At 51.1% G+C, this 13,355-nt stretch overlaps 1 protein-coding gene across 4 annotated transcripts in view; it reads left to right on the top strand.

The window, feature by feature from the left end:
- Positions 1-13,355, top strand: part of SCARB1 (scavenger receptor class B member 1) — a 79,466-nt gene that overhangs the window by 43,386 nt on the left and 22,725 nt on the right. For all 4 annotated transcript variants that reach the window (XM_027125108.1, XM_027125105.1, XM_027125107.1 and 1 more), the window contains exons 3-7: positions 1,738-1,879; positions 5,249-5,452; positions 7,830-7,925; positions 9,771-9,886; positions 11,830-11,996. In XM_027125108.1, coding sequence (XP_026980909.1) covers positions 1,738-1,879; positions 5,249-5,452; positions 7,830-7,925; positions 9,771-9,886; positions 11,830-11,996 — 725 coding nt within the window. The remainder of the gene's footprint in view (positions 1-1,737; positions 1,880-5,248; positions 5,453-7,829; positions 7,926-9,770; positions 9,887-11,829; positions 11,997-13,355) is intronic.

Below are 13,355 nucleotides of genomic sequence, written 5' to 3'. Positions count from 1 at the left end.
GGGGCCCTTAGTTCCTACAGAACAACTCCAAGATATTGTTCTGTGTATCCTTTGAGGGGGAACCAGGACCCTGCCCCAAGGCGGCACTATTGTCTCCTGACTGCTCCTCCTTTGTTTCTGTATCCCCTCCCTCCCCTGATTAGCAACTGTTTGAATCTACCCTTTGGAACTCAGGGGAGGTCCAGGAAGCTGAATGAAGCCTATTTCCTACAAACACAAAATGGGGCACATGGAAAGGATTTGTTGGGGTCCTGCTCCGTTCCATTCTGACCACTGCTGCCACAGCCTCTTCGTTTGATTGTTTTCTTTGAGACGGTGCAGATCTCCAGTGGCTACTGGGCTCGTTGGATTGGCCCGAGCAGTTTTCCAAGAGGCAGGGAGGCCTGTCGGAATACGAGGCCCGATTTCTTGTTCTGCCTGTTGTGCCCTCAGGAAACTGTGACCCTGGCTTAGCTCACCCATGAAAGGCTTCTGTGTCAGAGCTGAGTCTGGTTTGCCAAAGTTCCTATTTATTCCTTCGTTCCGTAAGCGTTTATTGAGTGCCTCCTGTGTGCCAAGCACTGTGCCAGTTCACTGTTTTTGTTTTGTTTTATTAAATATTTATTTATTTATTTGGCTGCACTAGGTCTTAGCTGCGGCAGGCGGGCTTCTTAGTTGCGGCATGCAAACTCCTAGTTGTGGCATGCATTTGGGATCTAGTTCCCGGACCAGGGATCGAACCCAGGCCCCCTGCATTGGGGGAGCAGAGTCTCAGCCGCTGGACCCCCAGGGAAGTTCCCCCGTTCACTGTTAAAGGCAGACAAAAGCCCCTGCCTCACATATAAAGTAGTTTACCTACTTTATATATAGTAGAGCTGACATTTCGATGGGGAGCGGGGAGGGAATAAACAAGTGGACAAGTAGGGTAAAACCAAGCAGCGTAAATGCTGGCGTGTTAGGAGTGAGGGGGATAGCGGGAGAGAGGAAGCCCGAGAACGGGATGGTGTCAGATGGTGAGGACCCCGGAGGCCACAGTAGGAGCTTGGTTTTATCCTGTGTGCAAAGGAGGGTGTGGGCGAGAGGATGACGTGATCTGATTTCCCCTTTCCAAAGATTCTTCTGGATGCTCTGTGGAGAACAGTTTGCAGAACAAGGGAGAATAATGACAGCAGAGCAGCAATGAAACTTGCCGCTGATTTGTAATGTTTTCAATGCATCTGACAACCATTAACTCACTTAATCCTCACAAGTAGGGACCTAATGAAGTAGGTTTTGTTATTACTCCCATTTTATTTTATTTTATTTTTGGCCTCGCCCTGCGGCACGTGGGATCTTAGTTCCCGACCGGGGATTGAACCCGTGCCCCCTGCAACGGAAGTGCGGAGTCTTAACCACTGGACCGGCAGGGAAGTGCCATTACTCCCATTTTGTAGGTGGGAAAACTGAGGCTGGGGTAGTAAATGATGGAGACGGGATTCAAGACCCCACCCTCTGTCTTCAGAGTGCATATTCCTCACCACCATCCTCCCTGCCTACCCCGGAGGAGCAGGGAAGCCCGGGAAGAGACTGATGAGGGACAGCGGCGGCTTGGCCAGGGGGAGGGGGCGTGTTGGGATTTGGTTACAGAGGCTTTGGTGCCGTGTCCTGCAGTGGGCAGGTGGCGGGAGGACAGATGGAGGGGAGGCGGCCAAGCTTGGTGCAGACATCCGAGGGCCTCTGGCTCCCAGGCAGCTGACCTACCGGCTTCCTCGCCCACAGGGAGTTCAGACACAAGAGCAACATCACCTTCAATGACAATGACACGGTGTCCTTCCTCGAGTACCGCAGCTTCCAGTTCCAGCCTGACAAGTCCCGCGGCCTAGAAAGTGACAGTATCGTCATGCCCAACATCCTGGTCTTGGTGAGGCGCCCCTTCTGTCTCTCTGTCTGCCCCCTGCACCGGTCAGTCCCTTGAGAGCACAGCCTGTGGCTCCTGCGGTGGCATTAAGCCCAGTGGGCTTCCTGGGCGCATCCTGGGCTCTGGTTTGGGGATATTGGCCAAAGTCACGGTCTTCCTCTTTTCAGTTCTGCAAATCTAAAATCTCCAAAACGAGGTACTGGCGGGGGGACGCTGAATGGGGGTCCGTGTCGTCGTCTGTGGTGTTTAGGGGGAGGTTAAGGGCAGGGTGTCCGTTCTCTGCAGGTGAGAGTCATTGTAGTAGCTGGATTTACTGCCTGCCATGAGTGTCATGGTCCCCAAGGCCTCCCCCAGGTTCGCTGACTCACTAGGAGGGCCCACAGGATCCAGCAGATGTGGTCCTGCTCTTGGCTGGTTTGGTAGAGTGGAAGGAGACAGAACAGAATCCGCAGAGGGAAGGGGCACGTGGGGTGGAGACCAGACACAGGCTTCCAGAGCCCTGTCCCAGGGGAGTCACACAGTGCACGCTTCGTTCCTTCAGCGGTGACTTGTGACAATACAGGTGGGTGTCCTCCACCAGGAACGCCCACTAGAGACTCAGCGTCCAGGGTGTTTATTGGGGGCTGGTCACGTAGGTCCAGGAAAGCAGGTGGTCCGCGTAAACCACGTTGGTACAGTCCAGGTGCAGTGAGCCCCTCTTAGTTAGGGGGTGGTGAGAGCCCTCCTAAAGCCAGGATCTCAGACACCAGCCAAAGGCCGGCCTGGCCAGGAGGCCTTTCTGGAGAGAGCAGTCTCAGGCCTGCCGGACGAGCATCTCGCTAACACTGCGTGTTAGAACTTGTGCTTAAGGCTGTACACATGTTACCTTGTTTACTTGTCAGCGATCCCATGGTCGTTAGGTACCATTATTTTCTCCATTTGTAGAGGAGGAGAACTGAAGAACAGAGAGGTTAGGTGACTTACCTAAGGTCGCTCAGCTAGTGAGTAGCAGATTAGGGTTTTGAACCTACGAAGTTTGGGCTATGAGTCTGCCCTCTGTGGCACGCAGACTTCCATTCAATCCTCTGTCCACCCAGTTGACGGTCATCAGGCATTTGGTCTGGGCCTGGCCCAGGGCTGGGCTCAGGATCAGACGTAAAGGCACCTGGTAAGTCCGTTGGGTGGACAGAACAGAAGCTCAGAAAATGCAGCCCAAAGCCTTGCAGCTGCCCCCCTCAGAGATACAGATGTTTTGGCAGTGAAGTCATTTTCTCCCACCGAGCCGGTTGGCAAAGACTGTGTGATAACGCCCAGGGCTTAGGAGCGTGTGTGGAAACAGATACTGTCGTTAGGCACGGAACTGGTATGAGCCGTTGGAAGGTAGTGATTTTCAATATAAATTGCGTGTGCCTTTGACCTCAGAAATTTCATAGGTAGGAATTTGTCCTCTTGACAGAATAACACATGTGGGCAAAGATGTTTGTTCTCAAGGATATTTATTTCAGCAACGTTTTCAGAGCAAACATCTAGAAACAACCTAAACGTGTGTTATGTGGAGTTGTGTTGTGATAATCTACCGTGGGTGGGCAGTGGACTAGTATAAAGCCAGCAAAAGGAGGCAGGGCTGCAGGGGGTGTCATGGAACAGTCTCGTAGTTATATCTCACTGGGGAAAAGCAAGGTGCAGAACACATGTGTGAGGCCCCTACTTCTAATATTTCTAAAGGAGAAATACTTGCACGCACGTACCCACTTCCACGCAAGCGCCTTTACGTGCCTAGACCAGGGTGAGCTGCTTCTGTAAAAGGCCAGATAGATATTTGAGGCTTGGACGCCTAGACGTTCTCTGTTGCAGCTGTTCAACTCCGCCAGCATAACACAAAAGCAGTCCAAGACAAAAACATAAATGAGTGGGTGTGGCTATATTCCAATGGAACTGTTTCATGGATACGGAAATGTGAGTTTCATATAATTTTCATGTTTTTCAGAGTAGTCTTCTTTTGTTTTCCTTTCAACCATTTGAAAATATAAAAAAACATTCTTAGCTCCCAGATTGTACAAACACAGGCCGTGGGCTGGCTTTGGCCCACGGGCCATAGTTTGCTGACTGCTGGTGTAGATTCTCTCTGCAGGAATACTCAAGAGCCCAGAGCAGTGGGTTGCCTTCGGGGAGAAGAATAGGAAGAGGGGGGTCAGGGGTCGGAGAGGGACTTTTGCTTTGTATCCTTTTATGATTTTTAAAAACCATCTATTTATTACCTTTAAAAAATCATGACGTAAAGGAGACCCTTGTGAGTTCCCATGGAGTCAGACCTCTATGTTTTAGGAAATGCTGGCTCTGTTCCCTTTTCTACAGGTGGAGATTAGCTTTTGGATGAGATGCCTTTAAAACATAAACCAAGTGCCAAGACAGCATCTCCAGAGGAAAGCAAAAAGTAGAAAATAAATTCACCTAAATTCTAAGCACCCAGATACTGGGTAGAAGAGGTGCTTGGGGTCTTGGAGTTTGGGAGGCGATGCTAAGGAAGTAGAGTCGAGTCTCCATGAAGATTCTTTTGGTTACAAGGTTATAGTAAAAGGTGCTCTAAATTGGCATAAGCAAAAAGGGCATATGTGGGCTCTTGTTACTGAAAGGGCAGGAGTCGGTCTGGTTTCAGATGTGGCTTGATGCAGAGTGCAAACAAGGTTGCCCGGATCTGTGATGGTTCCATGCACTGGCCGACCTGCCCCTCAGGGTGGCTACAGCCTTGCACTCCCCACGTTCAAGGACAGCCACAGGCACTTCCCCTCTCTACCCCACAGTCCCAGCCGACTGGCTCCTTGGGGCTTGTTGGCTGTGATTGGGCTACGTACACATAGAGAGGAACGTTTCTTTCTTACTGTTTTTTTAAAAAATATTTATTTATTTGGCTGCATTGGGTCCTGGTCGCGGCACGTGGGATCTTTCGTTGCGGCGCGCGGGCTTCTCTCTAGTTGTGGTGTGCGGGCTCCAGAGCGCACAGGCTTAGCTGCCCCGCGGCATGTGGGATCTCAGCTCCCCAAACCAGGGATCAACCCCACGTCCCCTGCTCTGGAAGGCGGATTCTTAACCACTGGACCACCAGGGAAGTCCCGAGAGGAATGTTTCTGATTGGCCAGGCCTAAGCCACATGCCTGTCTGTGGGGCTAGGGGTGGAGTTAACTCGGCCTGAACTCAAGAGCACAGGTGGTCCTATTCCTGAAGGATCAGGGAATGGTTCCGGATGACCCAGACGCCCCGCGTGTCCACTGCAGGGACCCTTCTAGGCCTGAACGTTTCTCTAGATGGGCTGTGCCTGGAAGCCTGGCTTGAAGTTCAGGGAGGACAGACCAGCTGTGTCTGGCCTCTAACCCGTGGTGTCCCCTGGCTCTGCAGAGTGCAGCAATGATGATGGAGAATGGGCCCATGAGCCTGAAGCTGATCATGACCTTGGCGTTCAGCACCCTTGGGGAACGTGCCTTCATGAACCGCACTGTCAGCGAGATCATGTGGGGCTATGAGGATCCCCTCATCCACCTCGTCAATAAGTACTTCCCAAACATGTTCCCCTTCAAGGGCAAGTTCGGGTTATTTGCTGAGGTAAGTGTGGCCCAGTGAGAAGTTCGGGGCCTCTGTCTTGTCCTCCACTGACACAGCCTGGGAACCGGTTACCAGCTCGCTTTTGGAGCTGGTTGGGGGCCCAGGAGCTGTGGGTTGTAAATTACAGAAAACTCTAACTCAAACCGGCTTAAGCAAAATAGAGAATTCATTGGCTTATATAATTGAAAACTCTAGGGGTGGTTTCAGTTGCAGCTTGATCCAGGCGCAAATGATGTGACTGTTGCTGAAAGAAAGGGGCGTGGCTGCTGGGGAGGGAGGCGGGTCACAAATGTCAACTATAGCATTGCTCTGAGTTGCCTGCTTTTTCTTAACCTTGACCCCTGCTGACCTAGTAGGGTCAGTGATTGGGATCCTGAATCATGATCTGATGTAGAGGCAGATCCCTGACCTTGGCTCCCTCAACCACAAGTTGTAACCCGCCCCCTGAGTTGCTCCAGCTTCAGCCTCCTTTTGGGGCTCCGCTGATCTGGCGTTGGGGGCAGTGGGAGGGAGAAATCATGATTCTGTTCTGGGCACATGGTAGCTGCTCAGTACATTTTTGACTAGGATGACAGGTTCTGGGTGTGTGGGTAAGTTGGCAAGTTTAAGGTAAGTGACATGATTCTTGTCAAAGCAAACTGTAAACTTGTAAACAAATGAAAGTTATTACCAACTGAGTAGCATGTTAAAACTTATTTTTGAGTATGTATAGTGGAAATCCCAAAATAACAGTCCAGCAGTGACTGTTCAGTGTTCCTGTGGTGGTTTCACACTCTTCAGGGATCTAGAATTCTTCTACTCCTCTGCTCTGCCCTCCTGAGGGTGTGGTTTCCATACTCAAGATTACCACATGGTCCAAGATGGCTGCTAGAGCACCAGCTATCACATCCACATTCTAGGCAACAGCAGGAAGTATGAAGTGGTGGGAGTTTTAGGGGCAGTCAGGGGAGTTGAGGACAAAACAGCATGTCCCAGCTATTTCCCTCTTTAGGAGGGAGAAAACCAATTTCCACTTGCTTTCCATTGCCCAGAACTTGGTCACGTGGCCACACTTAGCTGCAAGGCAATCTGGAAAATGTTACCTTTTAGCTAGTGTGTTGATGCCCTGAGTAAGGTTCGGGTTTTGTTAGGAAGGAGAAAGGGGAGAATGGACTTTGGGTAGTGACTAGCAGTCTCTGATACACTTTGTCTATTATAACTATTGTGTTAGTATCCTTTTGGGTGAGCATTTATTAATAATAATAACGACAACAATAATAATAATAATAAAGCATTTTGAGTTCTTATTATCTCTCAGACACTGTGCTCAGCAGTTTTTACACATTAGCTCTTTTAATATTCTCAGTACCTCTTTGTAGAGGCTCCTGTTACTGTCCCCTTATATTGGCTAAAGTTTGGGTTCATGAAGCTCTAAATGGACGGGTGACAGAATACACAGATATTAGGAAGCCAGAGCAGGCTTTGAACTTGGGCCGTGCTGGCTTAATCAGTCAGTAACCGATGTAGCTATTCGGCCACTCAACAACCCCTATTGAGTTCCTAATGGGTGCTACACCTTACATTGTATGGCGTCCTTGGAAGGGTGCTTTCTAGATTCGACCCAGCAGTCACTCATTTCTTTGTACGCTTTGCATGTTTTCGCTCTGAATTAGAAATCTTTTTCTAAGAAATACCCTCAGAGTGCCAAAGCCTGTGCTTCCTGCCTAGAAAGTACTTGATAAACATCAGGTCCTGTGTGCCTGTATGCTTCAGGATATGCCAGGTTTAGCAGCCCCCAGATCTCAGTGGCTTAAAACAACAAAAGTTTATCTCTTGCTTATATGCCATGTCCAGTGCGGGTGGCCAGTGGGCCTCTGCTCTTGGTTGTCACTCAGGGACCCAGGCTGAGGGAGGCTCCAGCTGGACACACACTTCCCTGGTTTCTGTAGCAGCGACAGAAAGCACGGTGAAATTGCATGCACTGGCCTCAAAGCTCCCACCTGGAAGTGACAAACCACTTCTCTCCTCATTGATCGTTTTCACTGATCAAAGAGGTCACGTGGCCATGCTTTATTTTAATTTTGGGGGAGTAATGGGGTGGCCCTACTATTCACCTAGGAGGAGAACCAGACTCTCCTAGAGTCTGGGAGGGAAGGTGGGACTCTTTCCAGGACGGATGCTGTCATCAGGGGAGTGTCCCTCCTAGAAAGCCCCCAAGTCTTCCTCCTCTTGACCCCCAGTTGCTGGGGATGCAGCGGTGAACAAGATAACGAGGCCCCTGTCCTCCGGGTGAAGAGGGAGCCGCCTGTAACTAAGCGGGCTGGCTTGACTACTGGTCCCCGGGCCCTTCGCCTCCATCCTGGGGCTTAAAGGTGTCATTCTCTGCCGTTGTCTGCAGCTCAACAACTCTGATTCCGGGCTCTTCACCGTGTTCACGGGGGTCAAAAACTTCAGCAGGATCCATCTCGTGGACAAGTGGAACGGGGTCAGCAAGGTGAGGGCAAGAGGCACTGGCTGTCCCGTACAGGGGCCGGGTAGGGATGGCAGGGGCTGCCAGGGCAGGCCACCCAGTGCACCTTCTTCCTCTTCAACAGGGGTTTGGGATTGACATGTACACACTGCTATATATAAAATAGATAACCAACAAAGACCTACTGTATAGCACAGGAAACGCTGCTCAATATTCTGTAATAACCTAAATGGGAAAAGAGTTTGAAAAAGAATAGATACACGTATATGTAGAACTGAATCACTTTGCTGTACACCTGAAACTAACACAACATTGTTAATCAACTGTGCTCCAATTAACAAAACAAAACAAAACAAAAACAGGAGGGGGTTGCATCCGCAGGGAAGATGCTCTCAGAGTTGGGGATTTTACCTATGTTTAAGGCTCAACTAGGACTTCCCTGGCGGTCCAGTGGTTAAGACTCCGGGCTTCCACTGCAAGGGGCGCGGGTTCAATCCCTGGTCGGGGAAGTTCCACATGCCGCAAGATGTGGCTAAAAACCAAAACAAACAAACAAAAAATCCCCAAACTCTAGCTCTTTGTTCCAGGTGTGTGGGGGGCATAGACACCGATTATTTACGTGTATGCTGGGAACAGAACTGTTTCTTTGATGCCTCACTTACGAGAACGCTTCAAATATTACACTGATGATATAACCATCCATTGCAGTAAAAGATTATTGAGTAAAAAAAAAAATTACGCTAGAAACACAGGAAGACATTCGCATGAAAAAATAAAATAATAGCTATAAAGTGCACTTTGTACGACTTCACACATCCAGCCCCACTCCCTCCTGAGTCACAGAGGAAACCCAGAGTTATCAGCATTGGGTATATTCTTCCTGTCTATTTGTAGCGATTTGCACGTGTGTTTTGTTTGTTTTTTCCTCCTTGGAGCAAAGTGAAATCATCCTATGTGCATAGTTTTGCAACTTGCTTTTTTTACCTGGTGGCCTTTTGTTATCACGCACGAGAATGATTGTGCGGTGGTGGTGCTCACACCTTCCAAACGCTTATCTGCGTGATGGTGGCAAAGACCTGAGCGGGGGGGAACAGGTTATTCCCCATCAGTGCCCAGAGCGGCAGGGTTACCATTTGCAACCATTAGTAACCGTTCCGAATGGGCGCTACTGAAATTCTCTTTGGCTTGCTTTTTCAATATAAAAATGTACAGGGACTTCCCTGGAGGGCCATTGGTTAGGACTCTGTGCTCCCACTGCAGGGGGCCTGGGTTCGATCCCTGGTCGGGGAACTAAGATCCCACAGGCGGCCCAAAAAAAAAAAAAAAATATATATATATATATATATAAATGTACACATGCTTAAAAACCTTCTCCTAGGACAGAGGGGTAGAATGTGAGAAGTCTGTTTTCTCTCTGTGCAGGTCTCACTCCCCAGAGGCAACTACTGTTTTGAGATCTCGTAGCCACCATTATTATTTTAAATATCTTGCTTACTGGGCTACCTTCTAACCTGATCTGTTCTCAGGAAGTGTCCTTCTTCTCTTAGAGGTGAGGAGGTCAGTGTCCCCTGCTCACCGTGCTCCTTGGAGATGTGAGTGATGGGTCCATTTTACAGATGAAGTAACTGAGTCCCCAGCAAAGTTGCACCTTCAGGGATCCATGGTTAGGGAGCGGGGAGCTGCAGTCGACAGTGTTTCTGGCTGTCTACACAGCCTGCTCACCTTGCACCAGGCTGTCTCTCCGAGGGGACAGGCTTCTGTCAAGTGGGTAGTGACATCCCCCAGGGCACGTGGCCCGTGAAGTCACAGCTCCAAGTCAGGTAGGAAATGCCCGAGAGCGTTTCCTTACGAGGCCTTGCGTCCCCACAGGTCAACTTCTGGCATTCCGACCAGTGCAACATGATTAATGGGACTTCCGGGCAGATATGGGCGCCATTTATGACTCCTGGATCCTCGCTGGAATTCTACAGCCCCGAGGCCTGCCGGTAATTGCCCTGACGTGGGACGTTCTGGGCCTCCTGGGAAACCTGCCTTGCGGCCGCTCAGAGCAGAATCAAGCGGCTGTGGTGTGAACTTGCAAAGCGCCCGTCTCTCTGTGTGTGCAGCGGCCTTTGGCGCCATCTTGAATTATCTTTGGTTGCGCCATGAAGGGCAGACGCCAATCGCTGGTGCTTTTGCAAGGCCCAGAGAGAGGCTGCTGGCCGTTGTTGGAGCTCGGTCGTGGTGGGCAGGAAATGAGCAGGATTGCCGGGGACCGTGCGATAAGGCAAGCGATGGGCCCCCTGTGCTGTTTGCTCGGCTGCCCTAATTCCCCGTTGGGTGCTGTGACATCTGGGTGCCTCTCCTGCAGCCCCTCCAGTCTCCAGGGTAGCAGCCTCGGAGGTCAGCTTGGGGCTGAACAACGGCGGTGGCCCCGGCCGAGGGGTGAGAAGAGACAGTGGCTCCTAGAGCTCTTCTCTGGGTGCTGTCCTGTCCTCGGCTTCTCTGTTCAGGCCACTCTGGAAAAACCCTTTGCTTGGGATCTCACTGATGTGAACTCTGACCCACCTGCCTCCCCAGCAAACCCTGATGGAGCCCTGTCTGTGCGAGACACTGGGGTTCCCGCAGAGACAAGATGGTTCCCTGGGAGTCATGTCCTGGCGGGGGACTCAGGCCCACGCACCCCAGGGGAGCGTCAGAGAGCGGAGGCGCTTTTGCTGTGTGTGTGTTCACTTCTTAAAATTAGGAATTTCAACCTAGAGGAAAGTTGCGAGAATGTGCAACTTTCTCCGCATCGACTTCCCCAATTTCCCAGTGGTTTCTCTTTGGCCCCTTCTGCTTTATCCTGATCCCACACTTCTCTCTTTCTCTCTCTCTCCTTCTGTATATTTTTCCTGGACCCTTTGAGAGTACATTGGACGCCTAAATACTTCAGTGGGTGTTTTCTAAAAATGACATTTTCTTACATAACCCCATCATGTCACCAAAATGAGGAAATTTAACATTGACGTGATACTATTGTCTAAGCCAGCACTCTCCAATAAAAATATAATTCAAGTCCCATCTGCAGTTTAAAACTTTCTAGTGGCTGCATTAAAGAAGAGTAGCGAGAAATAGGTGAAATTAATTTTAATGATGTTTTGTTGGACCCAGGAGATCCAAAATGGTATCATTTCACAATGTGTAAACAGATGTAAAATATTGAAGAGCTGTTTTCCATTGTTTGGGGGTATCAAGTCATAGAAATGTGGAGTGCATTTGACACGTAGAGCTGCATCCTGACTTGGACAGGCCCTGTTTCAAGGGCTCTAAGGCCAAGTGTGCTGAGTGGCCCCCGTGGACAGCACGGGTGGAGCAGTTCTGATCCACAGCCCATGTTCAAGGTTAGACGTGCCTTTGAGAAATACGGCAGGGTGAGCAGAAGAGGGAATAGGGTGTCGGCCACGTTGCTGCTGCCTACGGAGCTGACAGCCGCACCGTGACCTGAGTGAAGAACTGAGGTCTGATGTGGGGATGAGGGAGGAACGTTCCAGGCACCAGGAGTAGCAGATACAAAGGCCCTGGGGCAGGATGGAGCATGTGGGAGGAATACCACCTGTGGGGTGCAGTACAGGTAGGCAGGGGCTGGACCCTCTACAAGCTTGTGGGCCATGGTGAGGACATTAGATCTTATTCTAGATTAGACTGGAAGCAATTGCAGTTGTAAGTGGGGTCGCGATATAGTCTGACCTTGTTTTAAAGCTCCGTCTGCTTGCGGAGAATGGATTGGCGTAGGCGGGGGAGGCAGGGAGACCCATAAGGGAGGTCGTTGCAATTCGCCGGGCGAGAGACGGCGGCTGCTGGGACCCGGGGGGTGGCCGTGCCCGTGGGACGTGGCTCAACTCGGGCCACCCACTTCCAGCCAGCCACCTCATTCTGGGGTGTCATCCTCCATCGTTTGTCCCCGCAGGTCCATGAAGCTCATCTACAAGGAGCAGGGGGTGTTCAAAGGCATCCCCACCTTTCGCTTCGTGGCTCCCAACACCTTATTTGCCAACGGGTCCGTCTACCCGCCCAATGAGGGCTTCTGCCCCTGCCGGGAGTCCGGAATTCAGAATGTCAGCACCTGCAGGTTCAGTATGTGTCATTCCCCACGGGAGGGCGGGAGGGTGTGGCCCGTGATGAGGGGCTTATCTGTCTGTTTACTCCGTGGCCTCCATACTCTTGATAATCCCATTAGGCTGGAGATAAATAGGGCAGCAGAAAGATAACCAGAAAAAAAAAAACACGCTTTGGGTATATCGGTTGCTGTCGTAATAAATTCCCAAAAACCTGGTGGCCTAGAACAGCACAAGTTTATGATCTTAAGCAGCTCCGTAGTTCAGGGGTCGGACACAGGCCTCTCCAGGCTAAAATCCAGGTGTCAGCGGGCTGCGTTCCTTTCTGGAGGTTGACGGGGACACTCCGTTTCTCTTGCCTTTCCCAGCTTCTAGAGGCCCCTAGAATCCCTTGCTCAGGTTTCCCTTCCTCTGTCTGCAAAACCAGCAACATCACAAGTCTTTGATCCCACTCCTGTGGTCACATCTCTTTTTCTGAAGCTCTTCTGCTTCCCTTGTCCAGTTTTAAGCGCCCTGGAGACTATATCAGGCCCACCTGGATAATCTAGGCCACTGCTCTCTATTTTTAGCGGATTAGCAGCCTTCATTCCTCCTGCGTCCTAATTCCCTTTGTCGTGTAACCTAACTTATTCACAGGTCCCGGATATGAGGGTGCGGACATCTTCGGGAAGGGCATCGTTCTGCCTCCCAGGTCATGATAGGTGGCTTGAGAGGGAGGCTTCATGGGGAGGACCTTCCACCCCACCTGGGGATGGAAGGAAGCTGGCAGCAGCCTGATGGTTCCGTGAACTCTTGTTCTGCAGTTGTGGGCTTGGATGCGGCCTCTGGCGCTGGCACACTGTCCTCTGACATCGTCAGTGTTTTCCAGCTGTGTGCCAGTCCCCGAGACGGCCCCGCCTCACATGCTCAATTTGGACACTCGGATGTCAGCTCGATTTCCCTCTCCCAACCCTCATCCAGGTCGCCAGCAAGCCCCGTGCGCCCTGCCTGCATCCTTGCTTTCTTCCGTTCCCCCGCCGCCTCGTGGTCCAGGGCCCTTTAGCTGGCCCTCCTCTTGCATTGTGGCCGCCCCGTGTACCATCCGTTTCCCAGACTGTCCAGTGCGGTCACCGCTGGCCTCGTGTGGTTATTTAAATTGAAATCGGGGACTGCCCTGGCGGGCCAGTGGTTAAGACTGCGCTTCCACCGCGGGGAGCACAGGTTCAATCCCTGGTCGGGGAACTAAGATCCTGCAGGCTGCACAGTGCGGCACCCCCGCCCCCCCCCCCAAAAAAAAGATAGATTGAAATTGGTTTGAATGAAATCAAATTAAAAAGGCAGTGCGGGGCTTCCCTGGTGGCGCAGTGGTTGAGAGTCCGCCTGCTGATGCAGGGGACGC

This window comes from Aethalodelphis obliquidens, unplaced genomic scaffold (genome assembly GCF_003676395.1).
Source record: "Aethalodelphis obliquidens isolate GAN/ISIS:26980383/991018 unplaced genomic scaffold, ASM367639v1 scaffold28, whole genome shotgun sequence".
Taxonomy (NCBI): Eukaryota; Metazoa; Chordata; class Mammalia; order Artiodactyla; family Delphinidae; genus Aethalodelphis; species Aethalodelphis obliquidens.
Note: the sequence above shows the minus strand (reverse complement) of the source record. Positions and strands in the feature narration are given on the sequence as shown.